This window comes from Lissotriton helveticus, chromosome 8 (assembly GCF_964261635.1).
Source record: "Lissotriton helveticus chromosome 8, aLisHel1.1, whole genome shotgun sequence".
Classification (NCBI taxonomy): domain Eukaryota; kingdom Metazoa; phylum Chordata; class Amphibia; order Caudata; family Salamandridae; genus Lissotriton; species Lissotriton helveticus.
In genome coordinates, this window is record NC_136069.1 from 618,696,377 (window position 1) to 618,717,818 (window position 21,442).

Below are 21,442 nucleotides of genomic sequence, written 5' to 3' on the forward strand. Positions count from 1 at the left end.
AGAGATTTTAGTGCCAGTGCCCATGTCTCTACAGAAACCGGTTAGGTTGTAAGGTATGTTAATTCTTGGAGGAGTACACCAGTATAGTATTTGACCTCATTGTTCAGAAGAGCTACCAACCGGTAGCTTTATGGGTCGCTTCCGTTGCCTTTTTTGTAGATGGGTGGGATCCAGTTTGGGCCAGGAGCTCCCTCACGTCCGCCTTTCAAGATTCTTTTACGAATTTGTGTGTTCGCGATAGTGAAGTCCTGTCCCAGTTCTGCATTGGAGTTTAACTGTATTGATTGAGATTCCAGAGTAGACGCACAGGTAATTAAGCCCATTTGGGGAGTCTGTTCTTTGTTAAAGTGTGATTCTTGGTAGGTTATCCAAGCTTCTTCTATGACATTGGAGTGAATACACTGGCCTTGCGGGTTAGACAGAGCGTTAATCTTTTTCCAGACTTGTGCGCTATTGTTGTTTTTGATATCATGCAGAAGTCTGGCCCCGCGAGATTCTTCGGCTTCCTTTTTGTTTTGCCAGATTCGTATTTTGTGGGTGGCTTTTAGCTGCCTCAGTTCTTGCAATGCCGTGGATTCCTTCTTTAGCCTCCGTAGTGTGTGGTTTATCTGTGCTTTTAATTTTTTTAGTTCTGCATTATTCCATTGGTTGGAGCTTGAGCGTTGGTTTTGGGGGCAAGTTGTTCTGTTTCGAGAGCGTCCCTTTGTTTCTCCGTATCCGTTTCCTAGGGCTTTTGTGAATGCCTCTCAGCCTCCTATTGTAACAGGGTTGGCCGTTTCCACTTCTTACAAGAGTTGTTTTGCAAAGAAAAGGAGGCCTTCAGGGTCTTTGGTGAGGCATTTTACTCTTTTCTCGTTATTGTTGAATTCTAAGCAGAGTGTATTTGCTGGGGTCAGTTTGCGTGTTAATGGCTCTTCGACCGTGATTTCTTGGGGTAAATGATCGCTAAAATCCACGCTCCCAATACAATGATCTTTTACTTTTGAGAACATGCAGCGAGAGCAGAAGGTATAGTCGATTGTGGTCCTTGTTATTGCGTTGTTAAATGTTGCTGTCAGTGGGCGGTCTCCGGGAAATCTACCATTTCATGCAAGGGAGCCCAGTTCAAGGAATGCCAGTAGATTTTTCGAAGTTTTTCTTGATCTTCCATCAGTGTTGTTGTCTTGAGGCATTTCCTCCCAAGCAAATGGATCCTCTTCTGAATAGATGTCAACAGCTCTTTTACTAAGCATGTTTAGATTAAAATCCCCTGTGATTATCCAACTATTTGCTTTCTCTACTGTTATTATTGTCACCAGTTCTTCCTTCAAATGTTGACTCCCTCGGAGTTTATCACGTGGGTGTAGATAAAGATTTACGAGTATTATAAACTCTTTGTTTATTTTCCCCTGTAAGGTGAATCGAATTACTTGCATTGCGTTGGGTGGGGATAAGTTATATGGCAGCGTTTCTGCTGCATAGATGCTACTTAAAGAGCTGTATGTCACTAGGCCTCCCTTGCTGTGGCCAAATTTGGAGGTTCTTGTTGCCGGTAGATAGAGCAAGTTAAAACCATGCAGTGCAGTTGGTGCTCCCCTCCATGTTTTTTGGAGCGAAATGATGTTGAATTTCTGCAGATAAGTTTGAAGTTCCGGATCCGAGATCTTATCTCCCAGGCCATTGATGTTCCGGGAACAGATTTTCAGGGAGTTGTTACGTGAAGATGCATTTAGCTTGGAGTGTCACTGTCTTTCAAGTTTGTTGGTTATTGTCCTCGAAACCCTGCGCCACCCTAATGTGGCCTTGTTTCTAGCAGAGTAAGCCCTTTGTTCATTATGTTCTCCACTTTCCCTGTGCTCAGTGCTATTGCTGCGTGCCCCTCACAGTACTGAGAATAATCGTGGGCTAGGTTGTCCAGAGCTGGGGTGTTCTTCAGCCAATAAGGTATCAGGAGACCTTGATTTTGCAAGTGGCCGAAGGTGGATGCCCCATGCATTGAATCTGGTTTGTTCCTTTAGGACTCTCTCGGCTAGGTCTGGTGTAGCCCAGACTGTTTTTGTTGACTATGTTCCAGGTGGATCTGGTGAATCTTTAAACTCTACTGACTCCATGTCGGTGGTTTTTATATTCTTTAAGCTGTCGATAGACCTTAGTAGTCGCAGAATGTTGCCCCTGTTAAGTGTGTCGACCCGTCCCTTTGATATATACTCTGGGTGAAACATGATTGTTGTTGTTGTGCCTGAGAGCACTGTTTGTTGGTCCAAGGTGTTCTTTATCGCTTTTGGGACCTCTGTTAATGATGATAGCCCCTGTGATGGTTTTGTCAGGCCGTGTAGCTGATTGTAGCTTGCTGAGACTTTCTCTGTGCTGGAGGGCGTTAATGTGATTGTCTCCACCTCTGTGCAAATGCTACTCTGCAGGGCTATTTGTTCACCTGCTCAATCCATAGGATCTCTTGTAGATGATGTTGCAATACCTTGTGTTGCCTTATTGACTGCCCAGTCCGTTATTGCTGTAATTGATGGTTCCCCTGTCGAGCGCCATCTTTTGTTCTCCGGTTTCTGCTCCGGACTGACCGTTATGGGTTTGTTTAGAGATATTCGCTCTGTTTCTAGTGCTTTTTCCTTGATTGCCCTCTTATTTCTATGCCAACCTGGGTCAGTCGCTTCTTCCCTACTAGAGGAATCTTGTTGGTTGTCCATTGGTGCATTCAGGGGGCTATAAATTCCATCCCTGCTGTGTGACAGAGCCTGATTTGGTTTTTGATTTCGCCCCTTCTGCCTTTGTTTTCTCCTCTGTTTGGAGGATAATTGTATTGCTCCAGTCGGAGCCTGTTTTTCCGGGAATTTACTGGATTGCGAGGTGTTGCTCGTTGGGGGTGCTGTGGCTCCTTGACTTAGTGAGCTGATGTTTGTCCCTAATGTAGATTGGTCCCCATCCTCCCAGAGCTGCCTACCATCTGATGTCTGTGTTGCAGTCGCAATTTGCTGGGCCTGTGCCTGGGGTTTTGGGTTTTTACTTTATTGTTAGTTGCTCGCCGTTGCTGGTATGAGCCGAGCCAAAGGCTGGTTTGACTGGCACTGCCTTCCTTATGTCAGCAAGGAGGTTATCCATTGCTGATGGTAATGTCGCTAGCTTATCCACAATTGTTATGCAGGTGCAGCTAGCCTGGGTAAGTTGTGTCTCTGACTAAGGCCTCTTGATCTGATTGTTAAGGTCTGCCAGCTTATCGTCTATATTAGCGACGAAGATGGAGAGCGAGTGGAGGACTGACAACTGTAGGTCCATCTTATCAGATTGGTATTGCATTGCGTTCACTGACATTTGCATTGTGTGCAGCAGGGTGGACCAGATGTCACCTTTGTCTTGCGATTTGTCTTTTTCGATGTTAGGTTTCAGGGAGCTGTTGTTCCTTCCTTCTGGCTCACCACCGGGGGCAGTGAAACATGATGCGACCAGTTCCTCCCATTCTTCCGGTGTGAGGTATGATGACTGGTTCGGTTTCTTGAGACATTAGAGATCGTGTTGGAGCCTGTTGTATATTACTATTGGGTTGAACTAGGGTGATACCGAGACCATGTTGGGTTCTTAGTTGACCCAAGATTATTTGAGCGGGCTCATCTTGTTCTGGTAAGTGAAGTGTAGGAGGAACTTTCCCGGCTTCAACGTTGGTTGTCATATTGTGGAAGTCTTTGCGGTCTACTTTGCCCGCATTGGCAGTGCTCACCTCCTTGTGCTCACATGTCCAAAGTATCTCAAGTGTCTCAGATGACGCCTGACCAAGAGTGCCCGCGGATAAGGGATTTTTCCTTAGGGATATCTTTTGCTTTGGCCTTTGGCAGAGTATTAGGTCGCTGTAAAGATCCAGGGAGAGCTGTGCTATACTTATGTTCTTCCGAATCTTCTCCCAATTGATGTGTTGGCATATTATTCAAGGATCCATCCTTGGAATGCTTGTGGGGGGTGCAATTGTTGGAGCTTTCCCTTTTTTCTTTCTTTGTTCCTTCTGTTCCTTCCGCTCTAGTTGTTGCTCCACGACTCATTGCCAGTCCGGGCATGCCATTCCTACTCTCATTATCTGTGGCAATGTTTGTGTGCAAGTCTACCTCCCATTGCCTCAAGTCATCTTGTTTTAGATGTTCGTTTACCTTGATTCCTTTGGACTTTGCCTCTTTGTTTGCTTCTGTCACATCTGTTCCCTCTATAGGGCTTTCATCGCCGCTGCTCTGGCTTTTTTCCAGAGGCTGATAAGCCCCTGCAGTCCGGTCCCTTTGAGCCATCTGGTGTTCCATTTAGGGAGCCTTGAGAGGTTGGAGTGGATCGGGGAGGTTTGTTATTTTGCTACTATTTAAACACAGTACCGGCATCCTTTATAAATGAGAATTTGGTTTAAATCTTTGGTTGGTAACTTGACTTAGGCAAGTTAGGCTCGCTACTTGAACTACTAGCCATGCCGTTTGGAGAGGGCTGTGGGCTAGTGATAAGTGGAGAAATCAGATTGAAGACTTCGTCTTTTGTCCTCTCGTTTGCTTCAGCACTACCCTTTTTGTGTGCCTTCTTGGTTGTCCTCCTCGTACGTTTGGCAGGGTTTATTGCTGCCTGATCTTCCTGGACCGCATTATTGAGTACAAGATGTTATGGGCTGATTAAGTTATGTTGAGTTGGTTGTCTTAGCTGTCTTTAGCTGTTATGACTGCCACTTGTCTTATATAGCGCTTTCTAAGGTTAATGTCCTTGTTTCCGAACCTCGGTTATTGCAGGACTATAGGCTGCCTTGATGTCTTTGACGTCCTCTTTGATTACAGAGGGAAATTTTCCTTTTTAAAAGTCCCTTTTTGTTTTTTTTGAACCACAGTTTCTTTTTTTTTTTCCTTTTATCCGGAGGAGTCCAGGTGGGCTTAAATTTCTTCCTTCTTTCCCTTTTCCTGCTCCTTTGCTGCCACCTAAATGGGTTGAGTGAGGAAGACTGTGTTTACCAGCTCCCTGGGTTGGATGGGCGGAGTAGGAGGATTGGGTTCACAAGCTCTCTGCTCTCTGTAAGCCACTCCGAGAGCGAAGCTGGAATGGCGATGCCAGTGTATCTTCTACCAGCATGGGCATGGGCTGGCTTATCTTAATGGCCGTAAAGGCTGCGCTGTACCAGCCCTGACACTGCAGCTACTGCCAACTGCTACAGCACCCCTCTAGCTCCCCTTCCAACTCCACTGCCGGCTGCTGCCAATCCCCTTCGAACACCACGCCCCGGGCTCCTCCAGGCCCCAGACTAGAATTGGGTGGATGGTGCTAGTGGGCAGTGGTGGGCAGAACGGGTATTCGGCAACAAGCAGTTGAGGAGTTAAGGTTCGCCACAGTCTGCAGCCACGCCAGCCACACCAATCAAGCCACACCGCACCACTGTACCTCGTCTACACCCCCTGCCGCACCCTTGCAGCCGCAAACCACAATGCAGCCCTCTGGTTGGTGGTTATAATCTTACCGCGGTGAAAGGAGGGCTGGGGGGGGGGGGGGTCGTAGCAGTGATGTGGTGGCCGGTTCGGTCACAGTGTGTGGCAGCAGTGGTGGATGGCAATGGCGGTGAACGGAAGCAGAACAGTCTGATGAACAGACTCAGGCCCAGGTTCCGACAGATCCGACGCTCAAGCGCTAGGCCCCCCGAGTTCCAAGGCCGAGCGCAGCCAAGGCCGAGCGCGGCGTCCCCGCCTCAGCTGCAGAGATTCAGCAGCAACAAACTCAGAACGCCAGACTCCAAGTGAGAACAGCTGACAGCTGTGAGTGCGAGGATAAAGTCTGGACTATCTGGGAGGATAGGCCGAAACTGCAACGTGCCCCGAACAGCTCTGATGAAAGGGAGCGCCTGAGAGGAAGTCGGGTGTGATTTTGGCAACGTTGCTAGTGAGCCCGAGCGAGTGCAGGAGGTCCACCGTATTCTGGAGATGGGGGCCGCCTTCAACAGCCAGTCGTCAAGACAGATGAAGACTGGCTCCCCTGATCTCCACAGATGAGCTGCAACCACCGCAATCACCTTGGTGAACACCCAAGGGGTACTGGTAAGGCCAGAAGGAAGCATGGCAAACTGAAAGTGCTTGTGACCCACTGTGAACCGCAGGAAGTGCTGTGGGAAGGCAGGAAGGGAATGTATAAGTATGTGTCCTGAAAGTCCAATGCTACCATTCAGTCTCCAGGGTACAGGACAGACTGTACTTAAGCAAGCGTTAGCATTTTTAACTTCACCTTCTTGAGGAAGAAATTGAGAGGGCGCAGGTCTAAGATAGGATAGAGGCCTCCATCCTTCTTGCGGACCAGAAAGTAGCAGGAATAACAACCACGGCCTACTTCTGGAATCAGCACCCTCTCTATGGCTTCCTTGGACAAGAGAGACGTCACTTTACTGCGGAAGAAGGAGAGATGGCCCTTTGTCAGTCTGTCACAAGTAGGTGGCATGGGTGGAGGGGTAGTAATGAAGGAGAGGTAGTAGCCCCTTTGAACAATCTAAAGAACTCAGCAGTCTGATGTTATAGACCTCCAGTATGGCAGGTGATGGCGTAACCTGCCTCCTATTGGATGCTTATGATGGTAAGAGAGCAAACTAAAGGGGTTTGGAGGCTGCGGCTGCCAGGGGCGTGATTGACTGGACTGACCTCTGGCTGCCCGACCCATGAGGTCTGTGGGTACCATGTCCTCGGCCATGCAGAGGTTGGAAGTTTGCAGGCTGTGGTGGCTGGGTTGGTAAAGATGCAGCTAGAGGCCCCTTCTATGGCCACGAAAGGAGCAAAAGGTGGTCTGGGGATGGCGAGGGACCATTGAAAGGCCCAAGGACCTAGCTGTAGCCCTGCTGTCCCTGAAGTACTCCAGCACTGAGTGTGCCTTGTCTCCGAAGAGATGGGAGCCGTCAAAGGGCATTATCATAAGTGAGGAGTCAGCATCCTCTGAAAAGCCAGACATTCTCAGACAGGTGTGGTGCTGTAAGGCCACCATCGAGGAAACCGATCAGCCTAATGAGTCAGTGGTATCCAGTCCACATCTGATTGTGAACTCAGCTGCTTCTCTCTAGACCGCAACAGGTCTGGGCCTCCTCCAGAACCATGGGCAGCATCTGTGCAGCCAAATCCCATAATGCAGGGCTGTAATGGCCCAATAGGCAATGGACTGCAGAACCAGGCTGGTGGAAGAAAACATCTTGCCTAAGGTGCCCAGCTCCCTATTCGTTGGACCAGTAGGAAACGCGCCAGAATTTACAAGGGAATTAGAGGCTGGGACTGTAGGAAGCTAGCTCTGTATATACTATAGGAAAGTGAGGTATAACGTGCACCGAATCCAGTGGAACCCCAAAGGTAGGCAGAGGTAAAGTTAGATATCACCTCACTCTCTATTTGTGGTAGTGTGGTCGAGAAGTAAGGCAGTATCAGAGGACAGTGTTAAGCATTTGTTGTGCACTATCAGTCAGCAAATGAATTCACACAGTCAAAGACTGAACTTCTGACCAATTGCTTTTGTATACATTTTCTAGAACCAAGCAAGCCTGGCACAGGTAAGTAATAAATACTTTACAGTAGTAATGCAGTTTGTAAAAAGTTTGAATTGTAATTGTATATGCACTTTGTTTTGGCTTACAGTATGGCAGCAGAGAAATGCAATGCTTTGTAAAGACAGTACATAGACTTGAATGGGATTTTAAGCAAAATATTATTTAAGTTACTTTTTAGATTACTTTTCTTACTCAGAGTAGTATACCTGGATACTACTCTGGGGCATTTCATGTAAACAGTTAAGTAAAATCGTTTTGCTTAAATAGTACAATTTTAAAGAATTTCTTTAAGTTTTCAAACTCCAAACTTGGAAACTTTTCCAAGAAAAACAGTAAATGTTATCCTAAGGAGGAAAATAGTGTTATCGGTTATAAGCTTAGTATTTGGTAGTGGGAGTTGAGGTTCTGGGGGTAGACTCAGGGGTCCACCAGGGTCAGGGATGCACTCTTGTTACACCCTCAGAGGCACTAGGGCGGCCGGGTGCAGAGTGCTGAGGCTCAATGTTATCCAATGGGGGATAGGGCACCTATGGTTGGTGGCTGCTGACGAGCAGGCCACAAGGTTGTGGGAGCCAAGCTCCTGGTGTTAGGCTCAGGGCAAAGGGGGATACGGTTTGGCACACAGAGTGCACCCACAGCGGCTCCGGGGCGGCTGGGTGCAGGGTGCTGTTTTAGTGTTGGGTGCCTTGTTGTTTTCAAAGGGGATTTTCTTTTTTGGTTTTTAGCTGCAGGCTCGGTCCAGGAAGACTTCCTAGAGGAACCAACAGCTGGGCAGATAAGATTTAGCGCTAAGGACGTAGGGGCACCTCGGGTTCTGTTCTCCAGGGAGCAGGGCGGCTGGAGGAGGGGAATGGGGTCTCCATGCAGAGGCAGCAGGCAAGGTCGGGGAGTCCTGGAGGGGTCAACCCAGGGTGGACTTGGACTCTGGAGCACTGGGGGACCTCGCTGGGAATGGTGCACCACTCTAACTCCGGCCTCAGGCGACGGGTGCAGAGGTGGGTACAGGCGACGGGTTTCTTTTTCCTCAGCAGGCTCGGAGTCTTTCTTTGGTGTTTCTTCTGAACAGAGCTGCTGTTCACAGGAGATGCAGTCTTTGAGAAGGCAGTCAGTGCTCCCAGGGGTTCTGGAGGTAGCTGGCTGCAGGAAACAGCTGGTTTTGGAGCAGGATCTCTGGAAACTGCAGACAGGCTGGTAGGGCTGGGGCCAAGTCAGTTGTTCTCTGCAGTCTCCCCTGCTGGGCGTCTTCTTTCGTTCTTTTTTCTGCTTAGGTTGCAGGTATCTGCTTTCTTAGTTCAGGGCTGCCCCCTAAATACTGTATTTAGGGGACGCGTTTTAAGGGTTTCGAGGTCAGGAGGCAATGGGCTAATGACCTTAGGGTGACTACACCCTTGGTGTGCTCACCTCACGTGGGGGAGTGAGCACAATCTCTCATCCTGATTGGGGAGTGCCTGCCACCTGCAAGATGGCAGGCACTGAAGAGAGGGCTTCACCTCACCTCCCCCACCTGAGGGGTGGAGTTGGCAGAGGTGGGTGCACCATCTGGGCTTGCTAATTTTTCCCGCCTGTCTTCCTACCGAAAAGGAGGGGAGACAGGAAAGGGCATGCTCCTGATGGCAGGAGAGGCTGGGGGTCACATTACAAAGGCTGCCAGGCCTTTGGAGCTCGCTTTCCACAGATGGCTCTTCCTGGCCTCGGGAGGTGAGAACATTCTCGCCCAGGAAAGGCTTTGTTTCTGGGCTCAGGGAGCGAAGGCTCCCACCCTGGGGGTCCAGAAACATGTCTTGTGGTGGCAGGCTGGTCGTTTTTCAGGGGGCATCTCTAAGAAGTCCTCTGTGTGCATTTTCTATTACATCTCACACTGGCATCAGTGTGGGTTTAATGTGCTGAGAAGTTCGATACCAAACTTCCCAGTTTTCAGTAACCAGTTTTCGTAATGACAAACTCCCAGCACCATATGCTCTTAATGGCAGCACTGCACTTACAATGTCTAAAAATGGACTTAGACACTGTAGGGGTACAGGGTTCAGGCACCTGTACCCTCACCACTGGTATAGGGCACCCAGCTAGTGGGGTGACTGTTCAATGCCGGGGCAGTGGGTTGTAGGCATGGCACACAGTGATGTGTGCCATGTCGACTCTTCGATTTGTTCTTCACCTAAACACGCAGCCTGCAAAGGCAGTGTGTGTGTGTATGTGTAAAGGTACAGGGCCTCCAGGGGTGGCACAATAAGTGGCCCTTAGGGAGCCCTTAGGGGTCTGCCCTGGTCACAGTGCCCAGGGTACCTGTGGTACCATTTACCAGGGGCTGACCTGCGGCCAGAGATGCCAATTGGGTTAGTTTTGGGGAAAGAACACAGGCCCTGGGAACTTGATTGGCAGGGACCCAGGGCACAACAAGTCAAAGTGTGTCAGTAGTCTGACAAAACCGGGGGGGGGGGGGGGGGGGAAGAGGAAGGGGGAGGGGGGTTACTGCAATAGAAACCCACTTTCCTACATGGACAACCAAGTTTTCCAGGCTGTGTGAGGACCTGTGGCAGGGTGATGGCAGCAGGCAGTTGTCCTGTTCACACGAACCTCTGTGCTGGGCCTGGGCCAAGTTCCAAGCAGCATGTCCGTGAAAGCTTCACTGAATGGGAGAAGCGGTTATGAGGGGGTTCACTCCAGGATGAAGCACCTCTGTCAAGAAGTTAGTCTTGACTCCAACTGAGGGTAGGCTATGATCCAGGACCACGGCCAACCTTCTCACCAACATAGCAAATGATGGTTCCTCCTTCTTCTGTTGCCATGATAGGGAAAGAAAGCTGCCAGTATCTGGAGAACTGTCAAGTACGCTGGCTTCCGCAACGTCCTGAAACCAGTCCATGTTGGGATCTCTGGGCTGGTATTCTTCAGAGTCCAGCGCCTCCTCCCAATTCTGGCCCATAGGAATAGGGCTCAGGCTCCGGCCAAGAAGGGATAGCTCCAGTCATAACTAGAGTCAGCGTCGGACGACGTCCCTTCGGCTCCATGCTGGAGTCGGGGATTAGAATGGGAATGGCACTGCTGGAGGGAGCCGGGAACCTCGGCATCAGGACCAGAGCCAGGGAAGGTTGAGATGGTATGACCAGCGCCGGGTCGGATCCATCAGTGGATCCCAGGGGTGACTGGCGCTGGGGCGGACCAGTCGGTGGGGACATCCCTGCCACACCAGAAGATTTCCCAAAAGAGGCTTTAACAAAAGGCAAAAAAGGGTCAGTCAAAAATGGACTGGGAGTAGCGCTCTCTGGATCTGCACTGACTGGTGCACAATTAAATTAAGTGACGTTAGCGTGCATATTAGGCACCGCGCACGTCACTTCCGGCATGCCACCTACCAGCACACACACAATAAATTCCCAGAATTAGTCTGACGCCTAGGGATAATTCTAGAGTAGGCAATCTGCGGCTTGAAGTCTCTACCTGAAAAAAAAATCTCAAGTACTATGATGAACTTCTCAGTGACTGTACAGCAGTTCACAAAGCTGTCTTGTCGTACATATCTATCTTTCCCTACAAACTGTCCCCTTCAAGACATCCTCAGAACATTGAAATTCAGTTCACACAGCTTGCTGAGAATATCAGATTGTGTCACAAAATTTTACTGTTTGTGTTAAATTTTGGAGGCAATTTCTCCACTTTTCTGCGGTCAGGCAATACTTAAGAGGAGTTCAGACTTACAAAACAGTAATGAGACCTGAAACATCTTGAGCCCCAAATTGTATATGATTTTTTCCCTCTTTCGCATACAAAGTAATAAAAAAAGAAAAAGATTAAACACTGCCCTTAGATTCCAGCTGTCCTTTGCAATAAAACAAATTATTTATAGTTTACTTGGTGCTCCTCACCTGACTGAGCTTTTCCATGTGTGCAACTAGCAAAGGGAACCGATGTGCTAAGGCAGAGTCATTCTCGGTGCTCACTTGTTTGATCATGGATCGCAGCAACACCTCTCCATCATACGCAATGGGAAAAATGGAGGTCAACTTCACTGAGGTGTGGCACAAAGCAGACATAACTGCTGCGAGAAGTCGACTACTCGAAGTCTTGAAGTTTGCTTCCTGAATATCCTTAAAAAGCACACAAAAAAAGAAGGTACATTATTTTACTTCAAGGTGTACATGTAAACATTTCACAGATAGGAAACAGAAGCATCAAAGTTTTCAATACTTATTATTTTTCCTTTTTTCCCCCCTTCAAGTCAGAACAAATACAAAATGGGGATGTGAAAACAGTACTAAGGTGAAGGTAGATAAAGGGCATGTCTGTTATTTAATTGTGAGGTTTCCATTTGCACAATGTAACATCTCTGCAGATCTTAATGAGTGGGATGTGTATAACTGATATAGTGTTTTGCTTTTTATCTTTTAGAGCGAGTTTGCAAGCACCCTGTAAAACTAGCACCTCAGCAACATTCTAGCGAAAGAAATTCAGTGTACGAGTAATTTGGAGATAGAACTTTTTTTAAATAAAATGATTTTCATTGGCTTTCTTCAAGACAAAAAGTTGTACGCAGGACATTTGGGAAAGGCAAGATATACATTTGAATTGGTTTCAAAAGGCTATTATGCAATTTGACCACTTGAACCCAATCTTACAAAATGTCCGAGAAGACTCTTAAACCCTTCCACAGGGAACTGCACATAGCAAGCAATCAGTGGTTTCCTTTGTCATTAGTAGACACCTGTTTGTAGCAAAGAACGAGCACTATCTTAGCTACTCATTTGGGATTTCCTTGGGATCTGTATCCTGCTCACCAAAACAAAAATGTCTTGCTTGATTTAAGCCAACTGGGCCTTTCGACGTGGCTAGCTTTGTTCCAGGGAATCAGCTTTTGGACCACTTTCTAGTTTGTTCACCTTGCTGACTGCTTCTGATGTGAGATGTTCAGTTTTTAGACTTTGTAGACACGCAATACGTGTATTTTTTATACATTGCTGTTTGCTGAGGCTAGCTCTTTTGGCTCCTCTTTATCAGATATATTTCTCCATTTGTTTCAGAAGGTGTTAGAAAAGTGAGGTCTTGTGTTAAAAAGAACAACATGGACTACAGTGATCAAACACAAGTATAAAGGTAACAGGGAACAAAGGACTGTAGGACAACAAGAACCAAGGTTTACAGGACAAAGAAACCTGGGTCAGGGAGTAATAAGGGTTCCACAGTCCGCAGGAATAAAGAAACTAGGGTCACCAGGACAAAGGGACCAAGGCCGGCAGGTTAAAAAGGGAATCAAGGTCAATAGGATAAAAATTACCAAGGGAGAAGGAAAAACGGACCAAGATCAGCAGATTAAAAATTAAACCAATGACAGCAGGTTCAAAGGGGAATCAAGGTCAACAAGAAAACTGGAACCATGGTCAGCAGGAAAAGAAAACAAATGTCAGGAGTGAACAACCAAAGGTCTGCGTTGAAAAGGCAATTAGGGAACTGAGTTATGCAGAGAAACGTAAGTGAGATGTACATGCAGTTCAGAATCAAAGCTAAAGGAAGTATGTAATCAAAAGTAAATGAAGGTCCAAGATCAATACTTAAATCAGATACAGAGCAGCACGCCTGTAGTCAACCGCAAATGAACATATAACACCTCAGGGTTTACAGTCAATATCTGAATTAACTACAGACCACAATTACTTTCAACTACAGACCATATAAACATTTAAATGCAGATCGTAATTGAGGTCTGCACAAAATATAACTTAGGTTCTACTTTTGAAGACACCCGGAAATGCAACCAAAATAAAAAAACGCCCAAAAACAAAACAATTTTGGGATATAAATTATACTGTAAGGGATTTGCATTGAAAAAGCAACAGGAACCCTGTGCACGACAGCTTATGTTTCTGAAATTAACCATATTTTTGTAAGAACTTGTTTAGCAAGGCTAAAGAGTGATCCACATTTCAGCTGGCTGTGCTGTAGGAGGGATCCCAATACCAAATTTGCAGCTCCGGATCTCGTCCCTACATTGAGTACTCCAGCTGGTATTGAAACAGAAAACTAACCGCTAAAACACTTTACAAGCAAGATCAGAAAGTAAATTGACTATTTACAGCATCTTCTAGTTCCTGTGGTTTGCCTCACAAGCAGAAGTCAAAAGCAAACATATCCCACGCAAAGCCATTTTGCTTTAAGCTAGTCAGAAAGCGGACAGGGGCAGAATGCACCAGGCAAAGAGAGGAAGATACGTCACCAGTCAGAAAATTTATCTAAAAGAACTTAAAAGTGAATTTTTAGTTTTCTTCCTTACCTTCCAGTGCTTTTTCTAAACTGTTCAGTAACTACAGTTACTTTAATGATACAGTATAACAGAACCGTCAAAGAAGGTACACACACAATGGGAATACCTGATCTAAGCAGTTGAGCAGGTCACAGAGGCAAGCCCACTGCAGGGCTGGCGTTGGGTAGAAGGAGTGGAAAGAGGCAATAAAGGTGTTATGACATTCCTGCAGAACAGCTTCAAGAAGATTCAAAGGCTGGCTGAGATAACCTTGAGGGTCGTTGTCCAATTTGACCATACACTGATCAACACCTTCTGATAATATTTTTCTTAGCAAGGTCCTTGTTTTTCCTATGCATTCAGCTAGCTTGCTGGTTTCATCTACAACGGCTTTTGTAGTCACTAAGAAATATAAAATACAAAATGTGTTTACAATGGAAAACAATAACTAAGCCTCAGGCAGAAAAAAGTGTCTTGACATTCAAAAACAACCACTCGTTTAGACATATAAATGTATCGCGCTGAATTAAAAGCATCTCAGCGAGTAATGAAGAACTATATTGAGTGACATGGATGAAAGGTACTTACCTGCAAGAATAGATGTCAAATATCAAAACATTTTCATCTATTACCATGCATTTTGACACAAGAACCTGGTCTGGTGTACAATATTGTAGTGGTCTAAACAGGTCTCACACGACTGAAACTTTACAATAACCCAGAGATAAACTCTAACAGTACAATATAACGAAAAATGTATTTAACCAGGAATTATTGATAAAATTAAGAATTATCTTTCAGTAAGCCTCTAATTCCCAATCAATTATTTTTGCTTCTGACATTTATCTAGAAAAAGATGGATACGAGAGCTACACACAAACAAAATATTGCTGACCTGTAACACTTTTCACGCATGGTTGCCAGTTTCTTAATCACAAGAACACACACCAATTATCTCATGTTGGCAAAGATAGGATCTAGGAATACTAAATTCTGGCTGCTGATTAGGTTTCATTCAGTTCAATTGTCTTAACATAAATCCTGTTTCTCGATGTCCTGTACCTGGTAGTAAGAAGTGGCTCCCGTATACGCAAAGTGAGGGCATGGATGTCAAGTATGTAGATTAATAGAGATTTTCCACACACAAGAATCGCTATTTGCAAGTAAATATCACAGTTTTCTCCAGCTGTCCAATGTGAAGTAGCCCATTCCCTACACTGTTGAGGATAGATTCCCAGACTCCTGAGTGGTTGTCATTTCCATTCTATGCAGCCTTCAAAGGTACAAGTAATACATTAGGTTTTCAAGTGTGGATCAAGCCAACCTGACTTAATACAACTAGCCAAATGTTTTTGCTCAAAAAGTTTCTAACTTTCAAATTTCTTGAATTTGCCAATGCTCATTCGCGGTTGAGTAAAAAGTGCATATTTATTCTGCCTAGTAAAATCTGTATCTCATGATCTCTCCGGTGGATCTTTTTCACTGTGACATCTAAAAATAAATTAAAATACAGTGTATTTTAATAAACTGTTTTTTGATTTCGAGTGTTCCGTGTATTTCTTCAATTGTTTTGGTGCAGTTTAAATGCTTTATACTTGTTCCTTTGTGTAAGTAAGCCTTGTTGCTCAGAGCCACAGCTATCCAGGGTTGAGCTAGACAGCTTAACAAACGAAAGCTACTGGTTCTAAAAGGGGTTGGTAAGCGTATTACATGGTGAGGTCATACAACACCACCATATCATAAACCCCTTTTCCTCACATACTGCAAGGGACTGCTGGACCATATATGTCAGGAAAGTAAGAATGCTTTAGAGCTTCCACTCTCAAGTGCCATACTGCTGGGACACATTGGTCAAGAAGCAAGAAAAACCGCCTGGACGGTTGCCACAAATTGATAAAAATCACCAATTTTCAAGAAACTGGAAAAATTAAAACATCGGATGAGCTTCGTAGGGAATATTGTCCATTAGGATGTCCATTTAACACATATAACAGATGTATCTGTACAATCTGTCTGATGTGGGACTATGAATCTGACAACACCCAGTGCTTAGGGCTTAACAATTACTACTTACAATGAGTAAGTAGTGACCCAGCCATATAGAGCACTCAGAACGTGAACTTATGTTAACACTTAAGGTTCCAAAATTAAATGGCAGGAACACTTGGGTAAGTCATTTACAGAAAGGCATGTCAGGATTAGAAGCTCCTTAATGAAAGTATCAAGAAATGAAAGGTTTAAATACACATTTCATTACTTGCCCTGACATACTGGACTCCTATGAACTCACAGCAAATGAATGCTAGAATAACCACTACATGCACTAGATGTGGGAAAGAGGATGCATCTGTCTTCAATATGATATTGATGTGCCACAATCTGGCAGACTACTGGAAAGTTACTATGGTGTATTAGCACTGTGCTAGTAGGCGCTGCCTGGTGCCAAATGTGTGATTATGCAATGGTTGCCCAGATTTCAGCAGCAAACACTTAACTCACTAAGCTGTTTGTATGGAAGATTTTTTGCAATGTCCCTAAGAAAGACCGAGTAACAAGAGCACTTGAATGCCTAAGATTTCATACCTCCTTAGAAAACAGACTGGAGTAGCACAAAAGTTATTTACCTTCGGTAACGATGTATCCGGTAGAGACGATTCTAGTCGCAGATTCCTTAACGTAGAATTATCCCTAGGTGGGAGACTGGATCCAGAATTTTTTTGCCACAGCATCCCTGCGCGCTGGGGGGATGACATCACGGGACTGCGCCCAGGAGTCGTCCGCGAACGTGACGTCAGCGAGGTCACATAAGTCCCGCCCTGGCGCGCCTATGTCAGTTTTTTTCGGAGAACTTTTCCGCGCCACAATGCAGAGCCAGCAGATAAACTGTGGAAGCATGGGAACAGTGTGCGAAACAGCAGAAAAATGGAAAAGAAAAAGGATGGTGACGAAGAACACCATGAGGAGCAGTGCCAACACTTTTGTACCCAAGAGCAGTGTAGGAAGAAAGAACAGAGCACCGCCCTGAGCAGCCACCCTGCCAGTTATGAAAACAGCACCCCCCTAAAGAGAAGGAAGATATGCAAAATGTCATGACAACATGTTGAAGGACTACAACCCCGACCAAGACCCATGAGGGGGAGCCCGTACAAGCCAAACAGGGAATGACAGCCCTCCAAAGCAACACCAGCACAGAGTGTGACCACCTCAGCACAGAGTGTGACAACCCTCCCCCCATCCCTCCTCCCCACAGGAGCCAGGGCAGTGCATGGCCAAATGGCCCAACCCCAAAGGGTAGCAGAGGGGCCAGGACCTTTAGAAACAAGAGGGAAAGGAGGGACGAAGGAAGGCCAGCCTCAATCCTGGAGCACCCAGAGCAGAGGAGCACAGGAGAACCTATAGGTCCAGCCTCTACAGTGCCAAAGAAGAGGAAGAAACAAAAAGCAAGACAACATCTTGTCAAAAAAGCGAAATAATGCACGCACTCATCATAGCATTCCACTGGGAGGCAAGTGCAGAATGGCAAGCCAAAGGGTCCTTGCAGAACGGGGCAGAAGGGCGGGCTGTGAAGGAATCTGCAGCTAGAATCGTCTCTACCAGATACATCGTTACCAAAGGTAAGTAACTCGTACATCTGATAGAGACTACTAGCCTCAGATTCCTTAACTTAGAATAGATACCCTAGCCATACCCACAGGGATCGAGGGTCTGCGGAAGGACCCCATCAGCCAGAACAGAGAGGCTAACAGGGGACTAGTCCAAAGGACAGGGCGAAGAGCCCCATCCCCCTAGACAAGGGGGAACCCCTACATGCAGAACACCACTGACCCCAAGAGGGAAGTGGGAAGAAGAAGAATTTAGAAGAAGCCTGTTCTCTCTCAACAGAGGAACCCAGGGCAAGGCCGGGGAGGCCGAAGCACCCCACGCCCCATACAAGGCAACAAAGCTTCCATCCAATGCCAGGACAAGGAAGAGGAAGAAGAAAAGCCTAGAGGCCCCAAGGAAACGAGGGAAAAGAAGGCGAGCCCATCATAGACGGAAGGAAACAGACCAGACAGGGCGGCACCAGCAGTAATAAGCCGCCGTAACCAGGAAGAACCGCCGGGCCCTATAAAGGCCAGGCAGGTTACACCAGACAAAAGGAGAAACACAGAACCATCCTAGCCCCCATGAAAAGAGCATGAAGGCGAGGAAATACTTGGACACCCTACACGAGGGAACCACGCACACGACCCAGAAGCATAGCAACATACATAAACTCCATGGAGAGCAGAGGCCCGAAGGCAACCAGAACCCCACAGCAGAGCACAAGCTATATGACAGCTACCACTACCCCACTTAGGGAAAGTTAAGTCCCAAGACATGGGAACCCTCTTTGGAAGGTACTTCCGCAGCAGAGGAAGGAATGAAAGAGCCACGGGGGAAAAAAAAAACCAGCGGTAGGCTTATCAAGCAGCCCAAGAGAAAACAGAAGGCCTAATCTCAGGGCCAAGTCTGTGCAGAGAAATCAAGCAACATACAGTCAACAAAAGGGCCGTCCAGCAGCCAACCAAGTCACGGTCCCACCAAAGAGGACTCAAGTGGCCAAAAAATACACCTCACTGCAAGGGCAACCGGCCCAAAAAAAGGTCCATCAAATGGAAGATCTATCAGCCGCTCCCGAACATTTTCTGGGAACACGCCGTCCCGTAGCCAAGCATGGCGACGGAGGAAGACAGAGAAAGCCATGGCTCAGCCCAGCACCTCCGAGATGTCCAGAGCGGAGCGGAGAATAAACGCCACTAGTTCCCGGCCATCCAGCACATGATGCCGCAAGTCCACCTTAACAGTCTCCTGTGAAGAGGTGGATCCCAAAGATTCAGCCGAGTCCCACAAACAAGAGGTGGCCCTAGCCAACACACACAGGGTGTTAAGGGTGCGCTGGTCGCGGCAAACATGTTACGCCCCCCTCAGAGTCCAGCCAGCGGGCCTCCCAGGACGGTGGAGTCAACAGTGGGGGAAAAGCAGCCCACAAAAGTGGACTCGAGGCAGAGGGGTGGAGAGAAAGACATGCCGGGTCACTTGGCGCCAGAAGGTGCCGGTGCAGAAGGTGTTGAGGCACCGGATCCCCCGAGGTGGGGCGCCTCTAAGCCCCCATCAGGGAAGAAAGGATCGAACCCTCAAAGGGAAGCAATAGCTCCCTCCCACCAGAGCCCTGGTGGAGAACCTCCAAGAGATGGTCCGGGCCGTGGACACTGTGTGAGCGAAGGCCACACCCACCGCCGTAGGGCCCCGCGGCAGAGAAAGCAACTCCTCCGTGGACAACGGCTGTAAACTGAGGCGGCCGTCCCCAAAGCGAAGCGGGGCAGGCAAGGGCCAGACCTGGAAGTCCGAAGGGACCGAAGAGTGGGGGACCTGTCGATCCTCCGGCGAACACCCCGGCCTCGGGAATGGTGGAGAGCCGCCCTTCGATGACGCCGGTGAAAAAGCACCACACAGCGGCCCGTCGCCGGGGAGGATGACACCAGTAGGCACACAACCTCCGGAGAAGAGGGAGCTTCCTAAGACGAATCCACGGCCCGACGCCTGTCCGGCGCCGTAGAGTACGCCGCCTGAGGCAGGACGGCTTCACCATCCGGCACTAAAGGAGATGCCGGATAGGACTCCTCCAAGCCACACCGCGCCGGGGACCGAAGCAGAGCCGAATTGGCCAAGAGGCGGCGCCGGAACTACACAGACTCGACCTCCGACGAGACAGCCGCCAGCGTGGAGGAACGAGGGGGGCCAGGGGAGTGACACAAAGCCCTCCGCCAGCCTCTGCCTAGAATGTGACGGAGGCAGCCCGGAGACGCATGCGGCGCTGCCAGGCCCGATTCAACCTCTGACTCGCCCTCCGACGAGGCAGCGCCTGCGTGGAGGGACGAGAGTGGCCCGGAGGACGACGAGGGGTCCCCGTCCAGCCTCGACCCAGAGCGGGACGAGAGGGTCTACCGACCCCTGTGGCGCCGTACGGTCCAGCAGGCACCGTAGCTGCGTCAGCTCAGCTGTGGACAAAGCCACCGCCTGCCCAGAGGGCCTCGGGGATGCGACCCGAGCCCCGGCGACCTCCCGCGACACCACAGGGACTCCCGCAGGAGTTTGCAGCGAGGCAGAGGTGCCGTGGTCCAAAAGAGGGACCCCCGAAGGGCCGCACCCCAACAGCACCACATCCTCCAAGCCTGGATCCGAACCAGTTGGCGCCAGAGCCGCCAGCGACGCCGCGGAGGGCGCCGGGCAAAGGAAGGAATCCGCCGACGCCCCAGGAGGGGAAGGAGGAGGAGGAGACGCCAACAAGGCCTGCAAAGCCGCCGCATTTGTCTCCATCTGGAATCTCGCAGCCCCTACACCGGAAAACGGTGGATAGGAGGCAGACACGTGGGCAGCATCACCTGCGGAGAGCTCACGCCCCCGGCAGGCCGAACACTGGCCCCCGGGGACAATCTGCGACACTTACCCACCGGGGAGCGACGCTCCTGTGACATTGGAGAGGGGTGAGGACGTCGGCGAAGGCAGTTTCTGAAACCGTCCGCCGTGGCAGAGCGAGGGGAAGAAGCCGACCTTGAGAGACGCACAGAGAGTAGTTTCATCCAGCGCTCCTGCCGTGACTTCGGCTTCAACTGTTGGCAGGCCTCACAATCAGTGGTGCTGTGATCTTCCCCCAAACATCACATGCAGATGAAGGGAGGGTCCGTCGCCGACATAAGACGCCCAGACGACGTGCAAGTTACGAAGCCCGTGCACACTGTTCCACTAAAGATATCAAAATGATGGAAAGAAAGGGGCCCAAACTGGTCGGAACAGAGACTGGATCCCCGTTGCACGCGGAAAAGGAAAAAACTGACGTAGGCACACCGGGGCGGGACTTATGTGACCTTGCTGGTGTAACGTACACAGACGACGTCTGGGCAGAGTCGCATGATGTCGTCCCCTCGGCGCGCTGGGATGCTGTGGCAAAAAGATTTTCCGGATCCAGTCTCACGCCTGGGGATAATTCTACGTTAAGGAATCTGCGGCTAGTAGTCTCTATCAGATATGGAATAAAAGAATGTAGTAGTTAATATAATCAGTGACCAACTGTAAGAAAGTGAGTTTCTGTTGCAGTACCCCCCCACTTTTTGCCTGATACCTGATGCACTTTTTCCTTGGTGTGCCCTGAGTCCCTGCCAATCAGGTACCCAGGGCCTGTGCTCATTCCTCAAAAACTGTACTAAAGCCTAAACCCAATTGGCATCTCTGGCCACATGTCAGCCCCTAGTAAATGGTACCCTAGGTACCCAGGGCATTGTGACCAGAGAAGACATCTAAGGGCTGCAGCACTTATTGTGCCACCCTTAGGGGGCCTGTACCCTGACACACACACACTGCCTTTGCAGGCTGAGTGTCCTGGTGCAGAACAAAACAAAGAGTCGACATGGCAGTGCAGTGATGCCATTAAGAGTATATGGTGCTGGGAGGTTGTCATTACGAACTCCACTGCATCATAATGGCTACAGCGAAGGCTGACAAGTTTGATATCTAACTTCTCAGCACATTAAACCCACACTGATGCCCCCTGAAACCTAACCTACAATCTATGTCTTGTCTGAGAGGCTGCCTAGGCTGCCACACAGCAGACATGTTCCTGGGCCCCTGGGTGGAGAGCTCCTGCTCTCCTGGGCCAGCAACAATGCACATCCTGGGACAAGGTGCCA

The 21,442-nt window shown here is 48.5% G+C and overlaps 1 protein-coding gene across 5 annotated transcripts in view; it reads right to left on the reverse strand.

Annotated features, from left to right (window-relative positions):
- The window catches only part of MYCBP2 (MYC binding protein 2), a 1,909,483-nt gene that overhangs the window by 1,290,453 nt on the left and 597,588 nt on the right, over positions 1–21,442 (reverse strand). For all 5 annotated transcript variants that reach the window (XM_078657470.1, XM_078657469.1, XM_078657471.1 and 2 more), the window contains 2 exons: positions 13,864–14,138; positions 11,368–11,589 (listed from right to left, as the gene is read on the reverse strand). In XM_078657470.1, coding sequence (XP_078513596.1) covers positions 11,368–11,589; positions 13,864–14,138 — 497 coding nt within the window. The remainder of the gene's footprint in view (positions 1–11,367; positions 11,590–13,863; positions 14,139–21,442) is intronic.